This window comes from Phocoena sinus, chromosome 19 (assembly GCF_008692025.1).
Source record: "Phocoena sinus isolate mPhoSin1 chromosome 19, mPhoSin1.pri, whole genome shotgun sequence".
Taxonomy (NCBI): Eukaryota; Metazoa; Chordata; class Mammalia; order Artiodactyla; family Phocoenidae; genus Phocoena; species Phocoena sinus.
The window spans coordinates 12,671,604-12,696,711 of NC_045781.1; the positions used below are offsets into that span (position 1 = coordinate 12,671,604).

Sequence of the window (25,108 nt, forward strand, 5' to 3'; positions counted from 1 at the left end):
TGGCTCGACGGGAGACAGGGTTTTTAGTTTTTAAGATGGAAGACATAACACGGCGTGTATGCTGAGGGAAAGATCCAGTAGAGGTGAAGACATTGATGATGCATGGAGGAGAGCAGCTGCAGCAATGCCCTTGAGGAGGTGAGAGATGGTGGGATCTGCCCACTGCTATGGAGGGAAGTCAGTACAGTGGGCCAGACATCGTGGGGCTGGATCCTTTAACAATTCTCTATTGTTTGCTTATATTTTCTCACGGAAATGCACAGGTTTCTGATCAATTACTTCCCTTTTATTTCTCCTTTATATGACAATTAGGACATTATATTGATTTGGGGGAGAACTTATGTGTATAACTATGTTGCGTTATCTAGGAATTTCATTTCAGGATGGGAACTGGGGGGGGCAATACAAAATGCTCTTAATAAAAAAGGAGGTATTGGTCTGATAGGATGGAACACCATTGTTGTAGTGCCATTATAAGGCCCATGAGGTTGAATAATTGCAGGAAAAAATTCATCATTACTTGGGTCCTGTGGAGTCTTCTCTCTATTCTCCATTTCCTCATCAACCTAATAAGTGGCAGTTTGACCAGCAAACATCTCTAAGTTCCCCCTTTCAGCTCTGGAATTAAAATATTCCAGATTGGGTGGGTGGGAATCCAGGAAGTCTTCCTGGAGGAGGGGCTAAAGAGCTCATTATTCCATTATCAAAAAATCTACAGATAATAAATGCTAGAGATGGTGTGGAGAAAAGGGAACCCTCCTACACTGTTGGTGGGAATGTAAATTGGTACAACCATTATGGAGAACAGTATGGAGGTTCCTTAAAAAACTAAATATAGAATTACCATATGATCCAGCAATCCCTGTGCATATATCCAAAGAAAAACATAATTCAAAAAGATACATGCACCCCAGGGACTTCCCTGGTGGTGCAGTGGTTAAGAATTCGCTTGCCAATGCAAGGGACACAGGTTTGAGCCCTGGTCTGGGAAGATCCCACATGCCACAGAGCAACTAAGACTGTGTGCCACAACTACTGAGCCCACGTGCCACAACTACTGAAGCCCACGTGCCTAGAGCCTGTGCCCTGCAACAAGAGAAACCACCACAGTGAGAAGCCCACGCACTGCAATGAAGAGTAACCCCCACTCGCTGCAACTAGAGAAAGCCCGTGCACAGCAATGAAGACCCAACGCAGCCTAAAATAAATAAATTTATTTAAAAAAAAAGATACATGCACCCCAATGTTCATTGCAGCACTATTTACAATAGCCAAGTCATTGAAGCAACCTCATGTCCATTGACAGACAAGTGGGTAAAGAAGATGTGGTACATACATACAATGGAATATTACTCAGCCATAAAAAAGAACAAAATAATGTCATTTGCAGCAACATGGATGGACCTACAGATTGTCATACTGAGTGAAGTAAGTCAGACAGAGAAAGACAAATATATGTCACTTATAGGTGGAATCTAAAAAAAATGGTACAAATGACCTTATTTACAAAACAGAAATAGAGTCACAGATGTAGAAAACAAACTTAGGGTTACCAGTGAGCAAAAGGAGGGGAAGGGATAAACTGGGAAATTGGGATTGACATATATACACTACTATACATAAAATAGATAAGTAATAAGGATCTACTGTAAAGCACAGGGAACTCTATTCAATACTCTGTAATGACCTATACGGGAAAAGAATCTAAAAAAGAGTGGATATATGTATATGTATAACTGATTCACTTTGCTATACACCTGAACCTAACACAGCATTGTAAATCAACTATACTCCAATAAAAATTTAAAAAATAATAAAGCTCATCATTACCTGCTGTGTATTGAGTGTGTCCACCATGCTGGGAGATATGTGAAACTATTTTATCCTCATAACAATCCTGAATCAGAGGCGTGAAGTTACTTAGCTAGGGCCACACAGTAAGGCAGCATTCGAACCTGGTCTGGGTGACTGCAAAGCCTGGGAGGTCCCAGCAGATGAGGGGAAGGAAAGAGGGGGAGGAGTCATCTGTGACAGTTGTCCCAGAATGGGCATAAACAGGATGTGGTGTTAGATGAAACCTTTCCCCTACCCCACACCCTGCCCCCTGTAGCCCTGGTCCCCACCCCTAGAGGACAGCGGAACCCAGAAAAGAAGAGGCCTGTGGACAGAAAAGTCATGGTTGGGGCCAGGGTCGTATGGAAAGGGCTAGGGGCTGGAGTGGCTGGGGCTAGGAGGACACCAGGGTGAAGGTCAGGCTGTGGAAGGGAGGTCAAGTCTGGGGGAAAAGAGACTGTGGTTCCGGGTTTAGCCCAGGCAAGCAGATCCCTGGGCCACCCCGGGCGTTGCCCAAGGGCACCTGCTGAGAGGGCTCGAGTCCAGCCTCTGCTCTGCAAAGGGGCAGCATCTGCCCTGAGGGAAAGGAGCCTTTTCCTAATGTTCACAAAGGCAATCTATGGGCTATTGGGTCTTCCTCTTCATTAGTAGATGGAGAAACTGAGGTTTGGGGAAGGGGGCAGGGCTGAGGCCAGGCGACTCAGCTCTTGCTGGGCTCCTCTGACAGTCTGACTCCCTGGTGGTGTGCGAGGTGGACCCAGAGCTAAAGGAAAAGCTGAGGAAATTTCGCTTCCGAAAAGAGACGGACAATGCGGCCATAATAAGTGAGTGTCATCTTCCCTCCTGGAAGGATGGGGTATGGGGACAAGCGTGGGGGCAGATGGGAGGGGCCTCTAACCCCCATGTGCCCTCCCTCCTCAGTGAAGGTGGACAAAGACCGGCAGATGGTGGTGCTGGAGGAAGAATTTCAGGTGAGGGGATCGGGGGATGGGACCTCCAAGAAGGGCAGGGTGGGACTGGGAGACCCAAGCAACTGTGACTGATGCTAAGAGCCTGGCATGGGGGGCCAGAAAGACCCGGAGGTCAAGTCCCAACTTAGCTGTGACCCTAGGCGAGAGACTTCACCTGTATGGGTCTCTCTTTCCTCATCTGTGAAATGGTGATAGCAGTCCCTACCTCTTAGGGTTGTCTGTGGATTCAATGATTTAATCCTTGTAGTGCGTTTAGAAGAAAAGTGTCTTAACACCTCTGGGTTTCAGTTTGCTCATCTGTAAAATGGGGATAACAATAAGACCAACCCCTCTGGGATTTGGGAGAGGTCAATGAGTTAATCCATGTATGTGTATTTCTTGGACCAGTGCCTTGGCACACAGTAAGTGTTCATTTAATGGCAGTCTTTTTTTTTTCTCTCCCCTCATCCCCAGAATATTTCTCCAGAGGAACTAAAAATGGAGTTGCCAGAGAGACAGCCCAGGTATGCTGAGGGAAGGAAGGGGACGGTCAGGCCATGGGGAGAGGGGTGATGATAGGGATACAGACCGAGGGACTGTTTGGGTTCCAGTCCTATTCATGGGCTCGGGATCTATGTCTTTAAAGTCAAATGTTCCTGTCCTAGGACTTTTGGTTTGTTTACCAAAATTTTACTGCAGAATTTTACACTAATAGTCATATGTAACGTTAGAGTTTGCTTTTTTTTTTGTACAAACCATGTCAGGTTTTGGTCTCAACATTGCACTTGCTTCATTTAAAAAAAAAGTTAAAATTTCCTTATTTTTCAATACTTGGGAATACTTTGAGTAGCAAAGGATTTATTTGACCTTTAATGATTGGGGAGAATCCTGTGTGAAGCCAGAGGAGCCTGGTGATTTTGTGTGTGGAGGAGCTTTTTGACACTTCTGTGAAAACTGGTCTCTTTAGATTTTTCATCTCAACTGATTTTTGGGTGCCCTACAACTCTGAGCCTCAATCCCAGGCTCTAGCTCTCAGCCAGGACCAGCATCCTGGGCGTCTGACAAGTGCAGTCACACAGGGCCCCGTACCCAGAAGGGAGCCTTGAATGCAGGGCTTGATGCTCTACGACTGCCTGCTGTCTTGAAATTCTTTATAGTTATATCTTTGAATCTGTGTTTTGTGTGAAGTGTGATGGAACAATGGAGCATGTGCTGGGGGCTTGGAGCCTCCCTCAGCTCATATCTCCAGCCTGGATGGGTTCTCAGCTACCCATTCCCTGCATTGCCCAGCAATGGCTGCTGCCCTCTGTCCTAGGCAGGGGACCTGATTACAGGTTCAGGGAGTGTCAGGGTCAGGGTCGGTACTCACCCCCTGCATGACAAGTTCCAGGGTGTGCCTTTGAGCATTTCCACTCCTTCTGTGAGTGTCCCCATGCCCAAGAGAGAGTGATTTTAAATAGGAAATTTTAAAAGATCAATCTGGAGAGAGACTGCAGAAGAAAGGAAAAAGCCTTTCTCCTGTGTTTATAACAAGGGGCCCTGCATTTTCATCTTGTGCTGGGCTTGGGGAATTATGTAGCTGGCTGTAGTCTCAGCCCCTGATTCTAGTCCTCTGTATAGTAAAACATAGTGGTTGAGCACTTATACTCTACCGGCCAACTTCCTGGGTTCAAATCTATCCATAGAAACTTGGGCAAGTGACTTCACCTCTCTGGGCCTCAATTTTTCCATCTGTAGTATGGGGATAATAATAGTACCTACATCATAGGGTTGTTGTGAATCAAATAAGCACTTATTTATTTATTTATTTTCGCCGCACCACTCGGCATGTGAGATCTTAGTTCCCTGACCAGGGATGGAACCTGCACCCCTGCAGTGGAAGGGCAGAGTCTTAACCACTGGACCGCCAGGGAAGTCCCTAAGCCATTTTTTCTTAAAAAAATTTTTTATTGAGATATATTTGACATATTATATTAGTTTCAGGTGTACAACATAATGATTTGATATTTGTATATACTGTATTACAAACTGTTCACCACCATAATCTAGTTAACATCTGTCATCATACATAGTTTAAAAAAATTTTTTTCTTACAATGAGGACTTTTAATATCTACTCTTTTAGCAACTTTCAAATATACAATACTGCACTGTTAACTATACTTACCATGCTGTACGTCATATCCCTAGGACTTATTTAAAATAAATAATGGGAAATAAAATAACTGGAAATTATTGCGTTTTGACTCCCTTCACCCATTTCACCCACCCCCACCTTCAGCAACCACTAATCTGTTCTCTGTATTTATGAACTTGGTGGCTTGTTTCTTTGTCTTTATTTTTAAAATTCCACATATAAGTGAGATCATAAGACATTTATCCTTCTCTGACTTATTTCACTTAGCGTAATGCCCTCAACATCCATCCATTTTGCATATGGCAAGATTTCGTTCTTTTTTTATGGCTGAATAGTATTCCACTGTGTGTGTGTGTGTGTGTGTGTGTGTGTGTGTGTGTGTGTGTGTGTGTGTGTATACTGCATCTTCTTTATCCATTCATCCACCAATGGACACTTAGGTTTTTTCCATATCTTGGCTATTATAAATAATGCTGCAATAAACATGGGGGTGCATACATCTTTTCGAATTATTGTTTTCATTTTCTTTGATAAATACCCAGCAGTGGAATTGCTGGATCACATGGTAGTTCTATTTAGCATTTACTATTATTATTATTATTTTAATTATTAAAAAGACTTTTACTTTTGAAATTATTATAGATTCACAGAGAGTGGCAAATATAGTACCCCTTATCCACTTTCCCCCAATGGTTACATCTTACCTAACTATAGTGCAGTATCAAAACTGGGAAACTGACATTTATACACTGTATGTATAGTTCTATGTTATCTTTTTTTAAAAAATTAATTAATTAATTAATTTTAATACAGCAGGTTCTTATTAGTTATCCATTTTTATTATTATTTTTAAAATCATTTATTGTGTTTGAGGCCAGTACCTTGCGTCTCAGTTGTTAACCCTAGGTTCTCAGACTCAGTCAAGATTTCAAGGTTGTGGCCTCAGGTAATGGGCACTGGGCTTGGGCTCCAGGCCAAGTCCTGAGTTTGGATTCCCTCTTGCTGCTGTAGGTTCGTGGTCTACAGCTACAAGTACACGCACGCCGATGGCCGAGTGTCCTACCCCTTGTGTTTCATCTTCTCCAGCCCTGTGGGTGAGACACAGCTCTACTCATCCTGAGAAAGTGGTCTTAGATTCTGTGTGAGGGTGTGTGTGTGTGTTTGAGTGCAAGTGTGTGTGCATGCCTGTGACTGGTGATTGTGTGACTGTGTGCATGTGTGGAGGTGCCTGTGTTAGAGTGTGGTGTGTGTGGTGTGAGTCCTGAGAGGGCATTGGGTGGAGGTGGAGGCACAGAGCCCCCATCCTCCTTAGTCCTGAGGCGTATAAGCAAACTCAATTCTTCCTTTTACCTAGAAACCCCTGTCTGGCCCCAAACCATCTCCAGGGACCCTAAAATAACTTCAAGCCCCCAAACAAACCTGGGGACTCTGACTATAGCCTCCAGGGACCTCCTTAGAATTGTTCCTGGGACTCTTAGAAAACTCCAGGGTCTGCAGGACATTACTAGGGCCTTAGAGAACACTCTGGTATCCCCCAGTTATGCTTCCTCCTTCTCTTTGCCACACAGGCTGCAAGCCTGAACAACAGATGATGTACGCAGGAAGCAAGAACAGGCTGGTGCAGACGGCAGAGCTCACAAAGGTCTGGGCCTGGGGCTGAGGCTCCCGAGTGTGAGAGGGAGAGTCTGGACTCCTGGTCTGAGGCAGGAAGGGGCTGGGGATCTGGGTTCCTGGGTCTGAAGGAGGAGGGGATCAGGACCCTCACTGTTTTCGGTTCCTGAGTGGATTATAATACTGAGCCCTCTCTCTGCCCAGGTGTTTGAAATCCGCACCACTGATGACCTCACAGAGGCCTGGCTCCAGGAGAAGTTGTCTTTCTTTCGCTGACCTCTGGACGGGGGACCTGAACTCAGGCCCCCTAGGACCTGAACATCTGAGACCTTAAAGAAATTAAAATGCAAGAACTCAGAGACCCTCAGTTCTGGCTCAGTTTCTGTTCCTCACTGTGGGCTGTAGGTGGCAGTCCTGCAGTACCAGCCTTAAGCCAGTAGAGGGCAGGCAGATCCAGTGGACGCCTGCTGAGGCCTGGGAGTAAAGGAGGATTCAGTACCTGTTCCTCTGAAAGAAAGGGAGGGGACTGCAGGATTTCCTAGGGAGAAATGAGGGAGGCCTGGTCTCCTAGAGGGATTGGGGGGATATCTGAATCTGTGGAGGGGCCACTCCCAAGGGGGACAAGGACACCTGCGTCCCTGAGAGTAAAGAAGGCAGAGTGCCTGTCTCCCCACCTCTCACCTTCCCACCCTAGCAGGCATTAGCTTGTACCTATGCTAATTTTCTCAGTAAGCCCCCAGGCAGGAAGATTTTAAAGGCGGGAAAGTTGTTGAAGTTGCTATAAAAGTGAAATATAACAGCTTCAGGGGCTGGGGAGTTGCTGGGGGTGGGTGGTTTGTGCTGTTGGGTAGGCCTGAGGGCCCAGGTCTGGGAAAGATTAAAAGGATCCAGGACTCTCAGTGGACCCCCGAGGAGTATGAGGTTGAGGAGGCAGGAAAAGGACACTGCCTGCCCCTGTCTGGAGATTCTTCTTTCTTTCTCTGTCATCTCTGGGTATTTGACTCTCTCAGGCTTTCTGTTTCTGAGGGACATTCATTGAGCACCCACAGTGTACCAGGCTCTGAGGATTCTGAGATGGGCAGGTTTTCACAGAGTTGAATCACTGTCTCTCTCTGCCTCTCCTCCAGGTCTCTGATTGTTCCTCTCTCTGTCCCTAGATTCAGGGACCTGGGAACTCCCTCCTCCCACCCTTTTCCAGGTTCCCAGTTGAGAGGTGGCTGTTGCCATGGTAACGATGACAGAGTGACCTTGGGCCCTGGCTGCCCCTTCCCCGGCCCTGTCATTCCTGGGGGAGGGTCCACAAGCCCAGCTCCAACCCTTCCCCTTCCTTCCCAGCCTTAACATGTCCTCATCACCCCACTCTGTCCCATCCCTTGCCCCTTGTCCCCAGTCAGGACAAGCCCTTTGCATGAGGGATTCAGGATAGAATCGCTCTACACTGGACTATAGAGAGATCCCCACTGCCCTCAGTTTTCTGTGGGGAGAGGGTTGGGTTGAGCGCCTCTCCTCTCTTTCACCCATGCTGGTGCCCCTATCCCATTTCTCTTGCTAGGGATGTCTCTACACATCCCTCTGCACAGCCTCGGTTCCTGAAGGCTAGAGATGAGGAGATAGGACGGGTCATTCAGTGAAGAGGTCAGCAACTCCTGGTCTGCAGGGATCAGAGAGGCAAAAGGACTTGTCCAAGGTCATGAACTTACATGATCAAATAGATAATAATAGCCAACTCTTTGATTGAGGGCTTCCTATGTGCCAGGTACTTCTATAAGCACTTTACAGGTATTAACTAATTTAATTCCTACAGTAACCCGTGAAGAAGGTACCAGTTTTATCTCCAATTTACAAATGAAGAAACTGAGGCACAGAAGTCAAAAACAGTTGCTCAAAGCCACACAGCTAGTGGTCTGTACAGTTAGAACTTTAACCCAAAGCTATCCTGTGGTCCACGGCCACTCCCTCTCTTAGGCAGGGGATTCAGGGAACCCGCTCCTCTTTCTCTACCTCCTCTTTCTCCTCCCACTACCCCCCCACACCACGGTTGAACTGTCTGCCTCCAGGTTCATGATTGCAAACGATCCAATCAGAAAGAGGCATGTGCAAGGACTTGCCCAATCAGGAGCAAGGAGTTTGGAAAGCAGGGACCAATCAGAGAGGGTGACTCTGAGGGGCAGTCCAATGCAGAGTAGGTTTGAGTAGAGGGCTTGTGGAGGGACCAATCAAGGAAGTCAGAACAGAATGCCGCTGTACAATGCAAAGTGGGCTCAATGGAGCGTTGCTTTTGGTTTGGGCAGGCCTTTGAGGGGCGGTACAAACTGGGAGCCACCTCCCCTCTTTCCACCAACCTCCCCGCTAGGTTCCCACAAATCCAGGCTCCCTAGGCTTTTCCTGGGGCACTTCTCCCTGCTAACCTTGAACGTGAGCAGGGCTTATGTTGAACAGGTGAAGACTGGACGTTAGGTCGGAGCTGAGAATGGGGTACCCAAGCTAGGCCTGAAGGGCCAGTGCCTAGGCTGAAAGCTTGACGCTTTTGGAGTGGAGCCTAAGGTGGAGGGGTGGGGCTTAGGTGGGGGCAGGGCCCAGGCTGAAGAAGTATGAATGTTATAAATTTTAGGGTGGTGACTAAGTTAAAGGGGTGGGGCTTGGGCTGTGAGGGTAAGACCTAGGCTTGAGGGGTGTTATTTAAAGTATTTATTTATTTATTTATTTTTGGCTGCCTCGGGTCTTAGTTGCGGCATGTGGAATCTTTCCTTGCGGGGGGTGGTGCGTGGGCTTCTCTCTAGTTGTGGCCCGTGGGCTCTGGCCGCGTGGGCTCTGTAGTTGTGGCACATGGGCTCTCTAGTTGTGGCGTGTGGGCTTAGTTGCCCCGCAGCATGTGAGATCTTAGTTCCCCGACCAGGGATAGAACCCGTGTCCCGGGCATTAGAAGGGGGATTCTTAACCACTGGCCCACCAGAGATGTCCCGAGGGGTGTTATTTATTTAGGTCAGATAGGGTAGAGATTTTGCTGTGGGGTGGGGCCTTAGAGACAGAGGGTGGAGCCTATGCTTGGGGGCAGGGCCTAAGTTGTTGAAGAATTAGATTGGATCTCTATTAGCTGGTCTAGGTCAGGAATTAGGGCCCCAGGGAATTAATCATACTATCAGCTTCCACCTGTTGCCCTGTTTTTCAGGCCATCTCACATTCCCTGACCTCATGGGGCATTCCCCTGCCTCTGGGGTATATCCTTCCCCTTGCAGGGACCCCAGGCTGGGAGATCCTGTGTACTCCTGAGTGTGGGCTCTCCAGTGAGTCTGCAGCAGATCTAGCTTCCAGACCTTCTCTTAAGAGGAGTTCAAGAACACATGTTTACCGAGCACCTACTGGGTGCCAATTACTACTCTGGACACTGGAGAAAATTGGTGCCCATGCCACCTCCCTCAGGTGGCTTACATTTCAATGACTAGACAATAAGCAATAAACAAATAAGTAAACAATAAATAGGTAAGCAACAAGCAAACAAGAGTATTAGTAAGAGTGATAGGGCTATGAAGGAAATAAAATGAGGTGATGGGATGATAAAAATGGTGGGACCCATCTGAGTTTTGTTTTTTTTTTTTTGCCGCCTCTTTAGTCTTTAGAAGAGTCCTCTGGTTTTTTCCCCACCAACATTTATCATGAAGAATTTCAAACATACAGCAAAGTTGAAATAATTTTACAGTGAACACCCATATATCCATCACCTAGATTCTACCATTAACTTTTCTTTTTGGCTGCGCCATGTGCCATGTGGGATCTTAGTTCCCTGACCGGGGATTGAACCTGTGCCCCCTGCATTGGAAGCTTGGAGTCTTAACCACTGGACTGGCAGGGAATTCCCTACCATTAACGTTTTGACTGTACTTGCTTTATCACATAGCCATCCATCTATCCATCCATTAATCCATTTTTATTTTTAAAGTATTTCAAAGTAATCTGCAGACATCAGGAGAATTGGTGGTGGTGGGGATGTAAATTGGTCATGGGAAAGAGATCTCTGAAGAGATTACATTTGAATTAAGAACTGAATGAAAAGATGGGATCAGCCATGGAAGGGGAAAACAGTGCAAAGGCCAGGGGGCTGGAATTGAGGTGGTATGTTGGAGGAAGAGAAAAGTCATTATTGAGGCTAAAAGACAAGCGTGGTCAGGGATGATGTCAAGAGGTGGGCAGGGGCCAGAGCTCACAGGGCCAGATATGCTCTGTGAGTGAGGCTGTCTCTGCCTGGGCTCAGGCTCTTTGTTTCTCCATCTCTGTATACCTTTGTCTCTCTTATTATTAACTTCTCACCGCCCCGCCCCCTTCCACTCCTGTCCATCCCAGGCCTGCCCTCACCCTCTTTCCCCTTCGCCTCCACCTTGTTCTGACATTTACCATCTGTGTGACCTTAGGCAAGTGACTAAACCTCTCTGTGGCTCAATTTTCTTCATCTGTAAAATGGGGATAATAATGCGACTTCCTCATCTGGCTGCTGTGAAGAGTGTATGGAGTCATATATGTGAAGCCCTTAGATCCACTCCTGGTACATAGTAGTGTTTGACACGTGTCCACTTTTGCTGTTGCTGTTATTATTCTCCCACATCTGTCCTCCCAGCCCTGGTCCTCCACATCCTGGCAGGGAGCACCAAATACCAGGGTGAGAGGTGGGGATGGTGCCTGGGTGGTGGTGGTAATGGTGATGGTGCTGGTGAAATCTAAAGACTAGGGGGTGGGAGGTGGGATTGTGAGTGTCCCCAGGGGCATCTAATGGTTGTGAGTGGTTCACTGGAGCTTCACTAGAGGGAGGTCCACTAGAGGGAAGCTCTGCAGAGATGCCCTTGATCTGGGGGGCAGGGCAAGCTCCATGTGTTTATGTGGCTAGGAAGAATTTAGGGAAGGGGTTTAGGGGAAGACCTTGGAATCCAAATGGGATTCAAAATGGGAGGGATTTGGGCCACCAGGAAGCTGGGGAATTGCAATAAGACAGATTTTGAGGGGAGGACTTGCTGGGTTTAGGGGCCAGTGAATATCTCAAAAAGAGGTGGAAAGTGGCCTGAGATACTCAGTGGGAGAAGGGCTGGGGGTCAGCTCTTTGATAGGAGTTGGGCAAAGGGGTCTGAACAAGGAAGGAACAAGGCATTCTGGACTCCACAGAAGTCACAGGGAGGGAGAAAGGTCTTCAGGGTTCAAGAGAGAGAATAGGAATGGGGAGGAGGCTGGGTCCTCAGGAGGGCAGCACCGGTGGGGAGGAAGATCAAGAATCTGGGGCAAATTGGGCATTCTGTAAACCAAGGGGTGCCTTGGAGGGGAGGACGGTCTGGGATCTAATGGGGGTAATCAGGAACGTTTAGGGTCTCCCATGTGGGTAAGAGACATATTTGGGCCTCCTAGATGTTAGACGTGGTCTGGAGTTCCTATTGGGGGGCAGGGAATGGTTTGAGGTCGAGAGGTTAGAAGGACATAGAGGGTCCCCAGGAAGGAGTGGGATATGGTTTGTGGTCCTGAGTGGCTGTAGAACATGGTTTGGGTCCCCAAAGGGAGTAAGGCGCGATCTGGGGTCTCCCTGGATGTTGACATATAGTCTGAATCCTCTCTGGATGTTGGGGTGTGATCTGGGGGCCCTGAGTGATGGGGTGTGGTCTGGGGTCCACCTGAATGTTGGGGTATGACTTACGGTCCCTGATGGGGGTGCTGTGGATCCCCTTGGATGCTGGGATGTGGTCTGGGGTCCCCTTAGATTTGGGGGTACAGACTAAGGTCCCTGATGGGTTTGGGGCAGAGTCTGAGGTCACCAAGGAGACTAGGACATGATTTGTGGTCCTGGGTGGCTGAGGAACATGGTCTGTGTTCTCAAAGGAGGTAAGGCATGATCTGGAGTCCCCCTGGGCATTGGGACACGATCCGAGGTCTCCACTGGGGCTTCAAGGGTTCCCCACGCCAGTCGGGGCGTGGTCTGGTGGTCTCCCGGGAAGCCGGCAGGGCTGGAGGTGGGGCTGGGGAGGGTTGGGGGCGGGCCGGCAGCTCCGCAGGGGAGAGGGGTCTGCAGCTGGCCCAGGGGCGGGGGGCGGGGGCGTGCAGCCGCCCCGCCCGGCCTCTCCGGTCGGCGTCCCCTCCCCGCTTGCGGTGGTGGCGGCGGCGGGGCTCCGGCGGCGGGCGGTGCGGAGGGCGGAGCTCGGCGGCGGCTCGGGAGGGAGGCGGGAGGCGGGAGGGAGGCGGCCCCGCGGCACCGCGCCCCCTCCCCCGGCCCTCCCCCCACCATGGCGCGGAGCGAGGCAGCGGCGGCGGGGCCGGGCCCGGGGCCCCCCTTGACTGGGTGAGCGCGGCCCGCAGCGGCCAGGGAGGCGGCGGGCGGGGGCGCCGGTGTGAGCGCCGGTGTGAGCGTGCGAGCGTGTGAGTGTGTGTCCGCGGCGCTGCGGCGGGCCCGGCGTGCGCTCGCGCGGCCCTCTGTGTGCCCGGCGCCGGCGTGTGCGGCGCCCTGCTTGTGTGGCCATCCGGGTGTGTGCCGGGTGTCGAGCCGAGGTGCTGTGTCCTGCCGTGCGTGTGTGTCCCCCCGGGTGGCTGCCCCTCCTGCTGTGTGTCTGGGGGGCTGTCGCGCGCCCATCGGAGGGGCTGTGTGCAGGTGTGTGTGCGTGGGTTGTATGCCCAGGTGTGGGTCCCCCACCCTACCCCCCCCCCCCCTCAGCTAGTGTCTTCGCGCGGCTAGCTGCGTTGGGTGTTTGTGTCCGGGTTGGATGTCCATCCCAGGATCTGTGTAGCCGGGTGTGCCCGCTTGGGTGTCCATTTGTGCGTGTGTGTGCGTGTGTGTGTGTGTGTGTCTGCAGGTTGTGTGTCTCCGAGGGTGTGTGTCTGTGCGTCCATGTCAGGTTCCCGGCGGGGGGCTGGGGCTCAGCGCCTCGTGGGACCAGGCCTCTGTGTGGGTTTGGGGGAGGGGAGTTTGTCGCTTCCTCGGTCCATGTCAACTCCGGGGGGGGGTGGTCCTCGGCGGTCCTTGGGGGAGACGGCCATGTCTTCCCCTTCCCGGTGGCTGGGTGGGGGGGATGGGCAGCCGGTAGGTGGACAGATGGAGGGATGAGAGGCCGAGGGATGGACAGATGGGCCCTAGGGGAGGGACGCAGACCCGGCCCTTTCCCACACCCATCCCACCCCACTCCCTCACCGGCCAGATCTCCGCAGATGGGGCCGGAGTTGCCTGCATCCAGATAGCCAGGCTGAGGGATCTTTGGGCTGCTGGTGGGAGGATTGCCTTGGACCAATGCTCTACGACTCAGGCCCCCAACCCTCTGAGATTCGACCTGCTGAACTCTGACCTGGCTGGGGAGGGTTGTGCTGGGAGGGAGGGATGTTAGGATTTCTTTGGCCTGGGAAGTAGGTGGGGCGGGGGTGCCTCAGGGCTGGGAGGCATGTGTGTCCATGACTGTGTGTGACTGGGATTCTCTGCTTATCTGTTGACTGTGCCACTGTGGTTCAGTATTTTGTGTGTATTTGTAAGTGTGTAAATCCCTCACAGGGCAGTTGTGTGGGCCTGTTATGAGTGAACACCTGGGAGTGTCTGTGCAAAGGTGGATCTTTCTGTACCTGTGCTTGTTTGAGTATGTATCAGCCTTGGAAGTGTCTGTGCACGTTGTGGTTCTGTGTATGTGTGTGAGGTGTGTATTCGCGAGTGTGTACATCTGTTGGTGTAGTAATGTATCAGCTTTGTGACCATGCATCATGGGGATATGTGAAGTTGCATGAGTGTGTTTGGGCATTTAAGAGCATGCACTTGTGTATCTTTGTGCGAGTGAGCGTCTGTTATATGTGTGTGCCCCTGTGTGTTGGTGAGTGTGCAAGGGTAGATCGGTTATAGGTGCATGCACCTGGGGACACGTGGGTTTCACTGTTGTGTGTGTGCATCTGTGTGTGAGTGTACAAGGGAAAAGGCAATATTGTATGTGTGGTTGTGTGTCGGTGTGTCAACCTTGAGGGTATGTGTCTATACTGTGAGTCCATTTTTGTGTTCACGTTGGTCTCTGGGGGTGGGGTTGTGTATGTTCAAATACATATATTCAGGATGATATGCGCACATGTGCCTGTGTCCTTGACACAAGGCTGACCCCACTTATGGGCCCAGTGAATTGGCGCCCATGTGGCATGACCTGTGGTATGCTGGGATCCATGGATACAAGTGTGCCCACATCCTGGACCAAGAGCCTGTTGAGGGCAGGGGGCACACAGATCATGCTGCTGTGTCCATGGAAATCCAGATGGAGAGTCGTGGGTTGTGGGCCCATGTGGGTTTTGGCATGTCCACACATGTTGGTGTGACAGTGGTGTGATGGTGAAGATGAGAATCTCTGGTCCTCCCCCAGCTCCTGGTACTGTTCAGGTCTTTGAAGTTGGGGGACTGGGATGTGGATTCTGGAAGGAGGAGGCTGGGAGCCTAGAATCCTGGGTTTGAAGGAGAAGAGGGCTGGGGGGCCAGAGTCCTGTGTCTTGAGAAAGGAAGGAACTGAGACCTGGACTCTTGAATCTGAGGGAAGGGGAGGGTGGGGTTCTTAGCCTCTTGAGCCCCCAGAGGACAAAGGACAAAAGTCCTAGACTCTTGGGTTTTGGAGGGTGAACAGTCTTAGGCCCAGACTCCTTGGTTTCCAGAGATGACTTCCTGGGTCCACCTGAGACTGTGCAGAATCTGTAGCAGGAGAGCTGAGAGAGTGATCACACCAGGGACTTCCTTGGCTGAGATGGTCTCTGAGGCAGGTCTCTGGAGAGGAGCCAGAAGAATGTTAACGGTGTGGTTTTGTTCCTTTGCAGGTACTGGCCCAGGCCCTGATTCCCTGAAGAGAGGTGAGTGGGGGTCCCACAGGCTGGGGAGAGAGATGTGGAGTGACTGGGCTTGTTCTGAGCCAACTGGAGGCCTGGAACACTGCCTTGTATGGATTTCAGTGGCGGGTATGGCAGGGACCAGGTGCCCCCCAGGCTGGGGGGTAGGGACAAGGTCAGAAACATCGTGTTTGGGTAAGGGCTCGAAAGAACCGTGGCATGGGTGGTAGGTAGTGGTCTCAGACCTGGAGGCATCCCCTTTCAGGATGAGTCAAGTGGTCGGAAAAGGGAAGTTTCCACATATCGGTAAAGGATCCAAAAGAGTTTCCTGACGTGATAAGACCCTGCATTTGGAGAGTGGCATGGATATAGTTTACCATTGTGTGTGTGTATGTGCATGTACGTGGGAAAACCTCCTGATACTCAGACCTGCTGGTGGCTGAGAAAAAGCCAGAGAAAACGATAATTTAACGCTAATAACAGCTAACGTTTATATAGTGTTGACTCTGTTTATATAGTGTTGACTCTAAGCATGTTACAGTGTATTATCTCATCTAATCCTCACAATAATCCTGTGATTGTAGCAGGTGCTATCATCCTTGAGGCACAAAGAGAGGAGGTCAGCTGATTAAAGCCACACAGCAGGGAACTGGGGGTGTGAACCTGGAAAGATTGGGGCCAGATTCGGTCTGGCAAGGCTGCACTGCCTCTTGATGAATGTTAGCTATTTTCAGTGTTATTATTACGGTTTCAACTTGAGTCCCACCCAAGCTGTGGGACTTCCCGTTGCATAGATTGTGGTTCTGAGCCCTAGAGACCCTACTGCCAAGCGGGTACAGAGCTGGGCCTCCTACCTTGGGAGCGCCACCTCCCAGGCCAGGGTTTTCTGTCCACTGTAGAGCAGTGTCCTGGAGGGAATGCAAGACAAATTAGTGGGGGGCCTCAGAGATGGTGGGATACCCTGACTTTGCCTTTTTCTCTCTTCAGCCCCATCACCGTCTCCCTCAGTCTCTCTCTCTCTTCCCGTCTTTATCTGTCTCTATAACACTCTTACTTTCTCTTCCTGTCTCTCCCCCTCTCCATCTCTGTGTCTCAGTCTCTCTTTTCTGTGTGTGTCTCCTCCACCCAGTTTTTCTGGCTCTCTTTGCTTCAGTCTTACTGTCTCTTCACCTTTCTTTCAGATTCTTTCTCTTGTTATCTCTTTGTCTCTCTCTCTGAATCTGTCTCTCTGTAACTGCGAGTCCATCTCTCCCTCCCCCTCGTCTCTGTCTCTTGGTCCCTTCTCTGTGTCCACAGTCCCCCTCCCCATGGGCCGAAGGATCAAGGCCACATCAGGTCACAGGCCCCAAATGCAGATTCCTGGGAGGTGGGCCAGCAGGGACTGGGGCATGGGGTGGGGTGAAAACAGTTTCAGGGACCCCCCCCTTCCCATCCTTTTCTCCTCACCCCCCACCCACCCTGTGTTGTGATGGGAGTTGACATGTCGTGGGCTGCAGCTGCCGCAGGGGGAATCCCTGCCGGAAGGTTTTGCCTGGAGCAGAGGCACAGCCTGATTTTGTGTGTGTGTGAGTGTGTGTGTGTGTGTGTGTGTGTGTGTGTGTGAGTGTGTGTGTGTGTAGGCATATATGGGGCCTTGTGTTGTGCCCATTAATGTGAGCATGAAAGCCTGCCCCCTGTGTGGGAGCTCAGCAGAGCCCAGGATGAAACCAGCCTCAGAGAAAGACTTCTCAAGACTGAGCAGGGAGACTGATGTGTTTTTCTCAGCCTCTCCCACCTTCAGAACCCCTCTGCTACAGCCAGAGGTTGCGGGGGGTGTATTACCCTTAACATTTACTGAATACTTACTGTGTGCCAGGCCCGATGCTCAGTGACCCCTATGAATGAGTTCATGGAACTCTTGCAGCAACCCAATGAAAACAGTACAATTATCAGACCATTTTACAAATCAGGAAATTATGGCCTAGTTAGGGAAAATCATTGGTTTGGGGTCACAGAGCTAGCAAGCTGTGGATGCCAGGACTTGAACCTGAGTCTATTTGATCTAAAGCCCTTGCTCTTAATAATAGTGCACATTTCTATCTCTGGCACATATTGGACACGATGATAATAATAATAATTATCCACTTACATGTATTGAACACATTTTATGTGCTGGGCACTGTTCTGAGTATACCATGCTCATTAATCCATTTAATCCTCACAGAGGTAAGGCCTGTTTTTATCTCCATTTTACAGATGAAGAAACCGAGATTCAGAGAGGTTCAGACACTTGCCCGAGGTCACACAGCTAGTAAGTGTCAGAGCTGGAATTTGAACCCAGGGAGTATGGCTTTGAAATCCATGACTTTAAGCCCTAGTCAGCAGTGATTTTTTCAAAATATATCATGGGTAGTGGAAGACACAGGCTGGGCCAGATGACATCCCTCTGGTTGTGAGATTATAAGAGGTCTGGGAGCTCCTAGAAGAAGGGCAGAGGTGGGTAGGACACTCAGAGGTGGGGCAGTGGTAATTTGCCAAGCAGCAATGGAAATACTGCTACCTATTAACAAGTGCATGCCAGCTGATGATCAGTCTTGTCACTGTTCTAAAGGACCCGCTTGTCAGGAAGGGAGGGATCTGGGTCGGACTCCTAGCAGGAAATCCCAGGGTGGCCAGGCTGGTGGTCAAGCCCTACGCCTGGGTGACCCTTCTCCTTCCTTGCAGATCTCGCCTCCCACTCCTCCCGTCTTCCCGCTGCACCATGGCTCCGGGCCCCTTCTCCTCGGCGCTCCTCTCACTGCCGCCTGCTGCCCTGCCCTTTCTGCTGCTTCTCTGGGCGGGGGCATCTCGAGGCCAGCCCTGCCCCGGCCGCTGCATCTGCCAGAACGTGGCGCCCACGCTGACCATGCTGTGCGCCAAGACCGGCTTGCTCTTTGTGCCTCCGGCCATCGACCGGCGCGTGGTGGAGCTGCGGCTCACCGACAACTTCATCGCGGCCGTCCGCCGCCGAGACTTTGCTAACATGACCAGCCTGGTGCACCTCACCCTCTCCCGGAACACCATCGGCCAGGTGGCGGCCGGCGCCTTTGCAGACCTCCGCGCCCTCCGCGCCCTGCACCTCGACAGCAACCGCTTGGCGGAGGTCCGGGGCGACCAGCTCCGCGGCTTGGGCAACCTCCGCCACCTGATCCTCGGCAATAACCAGATCCGCCGGGTGGAGTCGGCCGCCTTCGACGCCTTTCTCTCCACCGTGGAGGACCTGGATCTGTCCTACAACAACTTGGAGGCCCTGCCGTGGGAGGCCGTAGGCCAGATGGTGAACCTGAACACCCTCACGCTGGACCACAACCTGATCGACCACATCGCCGAAGGTACCTTCGTGCAGCTTCACAAACTGGTTCGCCTGGACATGACCTCCAACCGCCTGCATAAACTGCCCCCTGACGGGCTCTTCCTGAGGTCCCAAGGCCCCGGGCCAAAGCCACCCACGCCGCTCACGGTCAGCTTCGGCGGCAACCCCCTGCACTGCAACTGCGAGCTGCTCTGGCTGCGGCGGCTGACGAGGGAGGATGACCTGGAGACGTGCGCCACCCCTGAGCACCTCGCCGACCGCTACTTCTGGTCCATCCCCGAGGAGGAGTTCCTGTGTGAGCCTCCGCTGATGACTCGGCAGGCAGGCGGCCGGGCCCTGGTGGTGGAGGGCCAGGCGGTCAGCCTGCGGTGCCGCGCCGTGGGTGACCCTGAGCCGGTAGTGCACTGGGTGGCACCTGATGGGCGGTTGCTGGGGAACTCGAGCCGGACCCGGGTCCGGGGGGATGGGACACTGGATGTAACCATCACCACCTTGCGGGACAGTGGCACGTTCACTTGTATAGCCTCCAACGCCGCCGGGGAAGCCACGGCACCGGTGGAGGTGTGCGTGGTGCCTCTGCCTCTGATGGCGCCCCCACCGGCCGCCCCACCACCTCTCACCGAGCCTGGCTCCTCGGACATCGCCACACCGGGCCGACCTGGTGCCAATGAATCTGGGGCTGAGCGCCGGCTTGTGGCTGCCGAGCTCACCTCCAGCTCCGTGCTCATCCGCTGGCCAGCCCAGAGGCCCGTGCCTGGCATCCGCATGTACCAGGTCCAGTACAACAGCTCCGCAGATGACTCCCTTGTGTACAGGTGGGTGCTGCAGTCCCAGGACCTCCTCCCACCCCAGGGGCCCTCCTTCCCATCTGCCGGCTCACTAGGCCTTCTTGCTCAGCTGGGGTTCTAGATGGGTATGTAGAGTGGTCTCCGGCTCTCATTTGCCATATTTCCTTCTCTCTCTCTTTCTGTCTCACTGTCTTTGTGTTTCACACATTTTGCATATCTTCGTTTAGCACCCACATGAGCCAGACCAGGGCTGGGCACTGGAGTTATGACTGTGAGTGCGTCCAGCGTGATCCCTGCTCTCATGGGGCTCATGGTCTACATCACTGCTCGCCAAAGGTGTCTGATTGTCTACCTTGTCAGTTAAACATTCTAGAGCATGAAATATACTCCCACATATATATTTACAGTTACATTTATATTTGGAAATTATATACCAGTGCTACTGTATCAATACATTGGGTACATTATAGAGACAGAAAAGTATGAGAAAAAGATATAAATACAAATTATTTCCACCATCCATTGGGTTAGAAGCCATCGCCACACGTGTGAGGACAGACACGTGTGGTGTAGACAGATGTTAAAGAGTTACTTTCCCCCATCATGTGTTTTTCTCTTGTTCTCGCCATGTCTCTGACTGTACCTTCTCTCCCTCCTGCCTTCATGAGGCACTAAGCCCCTGCTCTCTGCTAGGCCCTGAGCTGGGTGCAGGGGACACAGGGAGACCAAGAGAGCAGTCCCTGCCCTCAGGGAGCTCACAGCCCAGAGGGAGGAGGCAGTACAGGATGAATTAACAGCCTTGGCCTTGCGTTGCCTCTCCAGCTGGGTAGTTTTTGAGTGTGGCTCACAGCCACAGACCTGGCACACGGTGGGAGAGTTTGAAAGGTGGTTGTGGACTCTGTGGACGTCTCTCCTTCATCCTGGTTCTGCCTCCCTCGGACACACTGCAGAGTGCCCACTGAATGCTTAATCCTGTGTTTGACTTCACTTGGGGGCGCCAGAGCGGGTGGAGCCATTTCCCCACCCGTGGGCAACCTCAGATCTTGGGGGTGCTCAGACCTGCACTGAGAAGTCTGCCTCTTGGGCTCCATCTTCACCTTGCCCAGCGTTCTCTTGGCCACGGTCCTGGCACACAGTAGGCATTTTCCCATTGTTGGTTGAATGAGTAGATGCCTCCCTTTTTTCTTGTCTCTGTCATCCTCATTTTCCTCTCTTTTTGAATCTGGTCACCAAACACTGAATAAATGCCTACTGCATGCCAGTTTCCATGCTGGGCCCGGGCCTACTGAGATGGATCAAACACTGGCCCAGTCTTACAAACATTAGGGCAAACAAATGAACAAAACAAAAACTTTTATAACGTGCTACCAAGGATTCTACTCCATTCGACCTTCCCAACTCTGCTGTGAGGCAGCCATGATCCCCCTCCCACTTTACAGACAGGGGAAAGTGAGGCTCAGTTGGGGGAAGTCACTTGCTCAAGGTCACACAGAAAGAGGCAGAGCCAGGATTCCAGTTCTTACCCTTCTAACACCTAATTCTGCCCTTTTTACACTGAACACATGTTTATCGAGCACCTACTGTTTGCCAGGCAGGGATTAGGGGAGATGGATAATACATTTCTGTAAACAGCTCTTGGTTTCTGTGATTCTCCACCTCTCTCTTTCTCTTTTCCTTCTCTCTCTAACCCATGGTCACCACATGATGGAGTGGAGGGAGGTTTACAGGTCCCCAGATCCTGCATGTATGCCGATGTTGGTGGCCCTCTGTCTCCAGCTGGGCAACAGACCCTGGGACTCTTCCATTCCCTGTAGGGCCACAGTTCCAATCCTCCGTCCCCCATTGCAGGCCCCTGTGCTACAGCACTGCAGGGGTTAACTTCCTCACTGCCGCCATGGGCGGAGGTGACAACCAACCAGAAGCCTGCTCTGCTGCTTGCTTGGGTCTTACAGCCAATTAGAGACACATGGGCTCAAGCTTTCTTAAGGAGCCAGCCTCTGTCCTTGGAAAGGGGGGAGTCCCTAGCAACTGGTTATTTTGGGGGAAGGAGCAAAAAGAATCCAAGGCTCTTTGAGAAGGGATGATGAGAGGAAGAGGAAGACTTAGAGCCAGGGGCCCAAGGTTGGATGGGGTTGGGGGGGCACTGGTCTGTGAAATGGCAGGCAGGGGGAGAGTCAGAGAGGTAGTTGGCCTTTATGAGGTGGTGAGGGCCTTACCTGAAGTCTTTCGGTGGGAGGATGGCTCTTGGTGGTGGTGGAACCTTCTGGAGGTGGAGGAACTGAGGTGGGTTTCGGGACCAGAAGGTGGCCTGTGGAGATGGGGGCATGGCCTTTAGAGGAGGTGGCGCTCCTGCAGTGTAGTCCCCACGCAGATGAAGAGGCGGTTCTTGTCTCTGGTGACCCACTAAGAGCTTTGTGGGAGAGGAGAGCTTGCGAGATTGAGTGCATGCAAATCTATGTGGATGTGGCAGTCCCAGGTTAGCCGAGGCTGGACATGAAAGGGATGTGCCAACAGAAGAGGGGCAAGGCCTAGTGGGAATGGCCTTATAGACGTGGAGGAGCACAGCTGGCAGGAGAGTGTGAGCCACAGCACGGGTTACTGGCCAGCATCGTGTGGGACGCAAGCTGTTAGTGAAATTATTAAGTGCCAGGCTTTGGCTATGTTAACTCATCATCCTTCACGCCATCTCTATGGAGTAGGAATTGTTAATACCCCCATTTGGGGGAAATGAGACACAGAGAGGTTAAGAAACTTGCCTGAGGTCACAGAGCTAGCAAGGAGCAGAAGAGAACTCAAACCCTGGCATCATGGCTCTCAGACTTTGTCAGCTTAACCACTTCTCTACACTGCTGCTCATTTGAGGGCAGGGGCCCATAGCAAGAAAGGAGCATGCTTTCTTGGTTACATTTGCCCCAATTATGGATGAAACTTACCGGGGGGCATGCTTTAGTGACTTCAGGCAGTATAGGGGCAGGGCATGCACAGAGTGGTTGCCTTTATTACCTGGACACGTGCGGGACATGCAAAGAGTGGACATGGTCCTAGGCACAGTAGGGGAACCATCTCCAGTGGACCGTTGTGGGGTGTGGCTTGGAAGGCACCTGTCAATCAGAAGGGAAGTGGCCTTTAGCCCTGGCCCCTTAGTAGGTGGAAATATGTAGTTGAGGGGCTTGGAAATTGTCCCAGAAGATAGATGCAGCTACGAGATGTGTATACCCAAGGATGTACAGATGAGGGGGAGTGGTCTGTATCATGGTTTCCCCGAAAGGACAAGAATGTGTAGAAGAGAGGAACTAGAAGAGCACCCATTGCCCCAGTAGGAGTAAGACGGGGTGTGAGGTGACCTCACTGTCCACTTGAGTGAGGGTGGGGCATGTAGGTAAGGGGGCGTGTCCTGTAGCATCCATCCCCTTAAAGGTGGGAATATGTAGATAAGAATGCTTGAATGGCATTTGTCCTAGTAGGAATGAGACACTGCTAGGGAGCATGCCCCTTGAGGGCAGGGCATAAAAACTGTAGCATTCCTCCCTGGCAGGGGCCAGGATATGTAGATGAGGGTAGATGAATGGCTAAAATTATCCTAGTAGGTGATGAGACACGGACAGGGGGTGGGTCTGAGGGTGGGGCATGCAGATAAGGGGCATGGGCTGTATCAAAGGCCCTGAGAGGGTGAGAATTTGTTGCTTGAATGGCTGCTGTTGTCCCAGTAGAGGGTGAGCCACTGGTAGGGATGTATCGTTTGGTCCCCCCGGGTGGGACATGCAACTGAAGCATCGCGGTTCAGAGTGGAGCTAACCCCGCGCTGATCCCGCCCCCTCCCGCAGGATGATCCCATCCACCAGCCAGACCTTCCTGGTGAATGATCTGGCAGCGGGCCGCGCCTACGACCTGTGCGTGCTGGCCGTCTACGACGATGGGGCCACGGCGCTGCCCGCCACCCGAGTGGTGGGCTGCGTGCAGTTTACCACGGCGGGGGATCCCGCGCCCTGCCGCCCACTGAGGGCCCATTTCTTGGGCGGCACCATGATCATCGCCATCGGGGGTGTCATTGTCGCCTCCGTCCTCGTTTTCATAGTTCTGCTTATGATTCGCTACAAGGTCTACGGCGATGGGGATGGCCGCCGAGTCAAGGGCACCTCCAGGTCGCCTCCGCGGGTCAGCCACGTGTGCTCTCAGACCAACGGTGCAGGCGCAACGCAAGCCCCGCCCCCGCCGGCGCAAGACCGCTACGAGGCGCTGCGCGAGGTGCCAGCTCCGGCGGCGGCGGTGGCCGTCGAGGCAAAGGCCGTGGCGGCCGACACGGCTTCCGCGGAACCGGAGGCGGTCCTTGGACGCTCCCTGGGCGGCTCAGCCACCTCGCTGTGCCTGCTGCCGTCCGAGGAAACCTCCGGGGAGGAGTCCCGGGCCGCGGCTGGCCCTCGGAGGAGCCGTTCTGGGGCCGTGGGACCGCTGGCTTCCCCCACTTTAGCTCTGGTTCCTGGGGGAGCCCCGGCCCGACCGAGACCGCAGCAGCGCTATTCGTTTGACGGGGACTACGGGGCGCTCTTCCAGAGCCACAGTTACCCGCGCCGCGCCCGGCGGACAAAGCGCCACCGGTCCACGCCGCACCTGGACGGGGCCGGAGGGGGCGCGGCCGGGGAGGACGGAGACCTGGGGCTGGGCGCCGCCAGGGCGCGCCTGGCCTTTACCAGCACCGAGTGGATGCTGGAGAGTACCGTGTGAGCGGCTGGCGGGCGACGGGACGCCTGGGTGCCGCGGACAAACGCCCAGCCGCCCGGACGCCGGGGCAGGACTCGGGGGACACAAAGCTCCGAGCAAAGACGTCGGACTGCAGGGGAGGCGTGCCCTTCTCCTCCCTGGAGGGGGTGGGCGGCCTGGGCTGCGGCCCGAAGTCACGCCCCCGCGCTTAGGGGGGTTTGAGGGTGGGCCGCCGAGCTCCTCTCCCCCACGGACTTTAAGCCCCCCTCCTGCCCCTCCCCCCGCGCGCTCGCGGACCTCGCTGGAGCCGGTGCCTTACACAGCGAAGCGCGGGGAGGGGCAGGGTCCCCCCGACACTGCAGCACTGAGACACGAGACCCCTCCCCCCGCCCGGGACCCGGGGCAGGGGCGAGGGACCCATTTCTTGTATCTGGCTGGACTAGATCCTATTCTGTCCCGCGGAGGCCTCCAAAGCCCCCACCCTCCACCCCATTCAATTCCCTGGTCCCGTCGGGTCTGGCTTGGGGTGCCCCTTTCTCTGTTCCCTTCGTTTGTCTCTGTCGCGCCCTCTGTCGTCTCTGTCTTACGTCCTTCCCTGTTTGTCTCTTATTTCTCTGTCCCGTCATCTCTTCTCCCTCTGAACTCCCGTATTGCGTCCAGCCTCCTTGTCTCTCCAGATTATATCTCCCCAGTACACATTCTCCCGGGCAGGTCCCACTGGAAGGACCAGACTCTCCCCTATTCCTTCCTCTTAACCCCCAAATAAATCCCCACATGAACAAAATCCAAAACCAAATCCCCCTCCCTACCGGAGCCGGGACCCTCCGCCGCAGGAGAATTAAACATTTTTCTGTGTCTGAGGCCACTCTGCTGACCTCTGTGTGTGCCCATGTGTCTTGGGGAGGTTGAGGGGGAGGGTGACCTAGATTACAGCGTAAGGGCTCTTAAGTGAGTCTGAAGGTAGGACA

At 52.6% G+C, this 25,108-nt stretch overlaps 2 protein-coding genes across 6 annotated transcripts; both read left to right on the plus strand.

Moving 5' to 3' along the window:
• Positions 1 to 6,897, plus strand: GMFG (glia maturation factor gamma). Of its 2 annotated transcripts, none has more exons than XM_032613816.1 (7): positions 1 to 138; positions 2,561 to 2,657; positions 2,755 to 2,804; positions 3,258 to 3,307; positions 5,931 to 6,013; positions 6,488 to 6,561; positions 6,735 to 6,897. In XM_032613816.1, the coding sequence occupies exons 1-7, from the start codon at positions 103 to 105 to the stop codon at positions 6,804 to 6,806; spliced, it is 462 nt and encodes a 153-aa protein (XP_032469707.1). In that variant the 5' UTR covers positions 1 to 102; the 3' UTR covers positions 6,807 to 6,897. The 2 variants fall into 2 exon arrangements, with proteins under 2 accessions (XP_032469707.1, XP_032469708.1); XM_032613817.1 differs by lacking the exon at positions 1 to 138 and adding an exon at positions 2,060 to 2,178 and having other exon boundaries at positions 6,735 to 6,895.
• Positions 6,817 to 25,000, plus strand: LRFN1 (leucine rich repeat and fibronectin type III domain containing 1). 4 transcript variants are annotated; one of them, XM_032613813.1, is made up of 5 exons: positions 6,817 to 6,931; positions 15,315 to 15,347; positions 17,559 to 17,613; positions 18,027 to 19,469; positions 23,267 to 25,000. In XM_032613813.1, the coding sequence occupies exons 4-5, from the start codon at positions 18,064 to 18,066 to the stop codon at positions 24,162 to 24,164; spliced, it is 2,304 nt and encodes a 767-aa protein (XP_032469704.1). In that variant the 5' UTR covers positions 6,817 to 6,931; positions 15,315 to 15,347; positions 17,559 to 17,613; positions 18,027 to 18,063; the 3' UTR covers positions 24,165 to 25,000. The 4 variants fall into 4 exon arrangements, with proteins under 4 accessions (XP_032469704.1, XP_032469703.1, XP_032469706.1 ...); XM_032613812.1 differs by lacking the exon at positions 6,817 to 6,931 and adding an exon at positions 12,774 to 12,837; XM_032613814.1 differs by lacking the exon at positions 6,817 to 6,931 and adding an exon at positions 13,010 to 13,043.
• The last annotated feature ends 108 nt before the right edge of the window (positions 25,001 to 25,108 follow it).

Coding starts and splice junctions, on each gene's coding strand:
- GMFG (XM_032613816.1), top strand. CDS start 103: ATGGAGGAGAGCAGCTGCAGCAATGCCCTTGAGGAG. Junction 3,308..5,930: donor TTGCCAGAGAGACAGCCCAG/GTATGCTGAGGG, acceptor TTGCTGCTGTAG/GTTCGTGGTCTACAGCTACA. Junction 6,014..6,487: donor CATCTTCTCCAGCCCTGTGG/GTGAGACACAGC, acceptor TTTGCCACACAG/GCTGCAAGCCTGAACAACAG.
- LRFN1 (XM_032613813.1), top strand. CDS start 18,064: ATGGCTCCGGGCCCCTTCTCCTCGGCGCTCCTCTCACTGCCGCCTGCT. Junction 19,470..23,266: donor GATGACTCCCTTGTGTACAG/GTGGGTGCTGCA, acceptor CCCCTCCCGCAG/GATGATCCCATCCACCAGCC.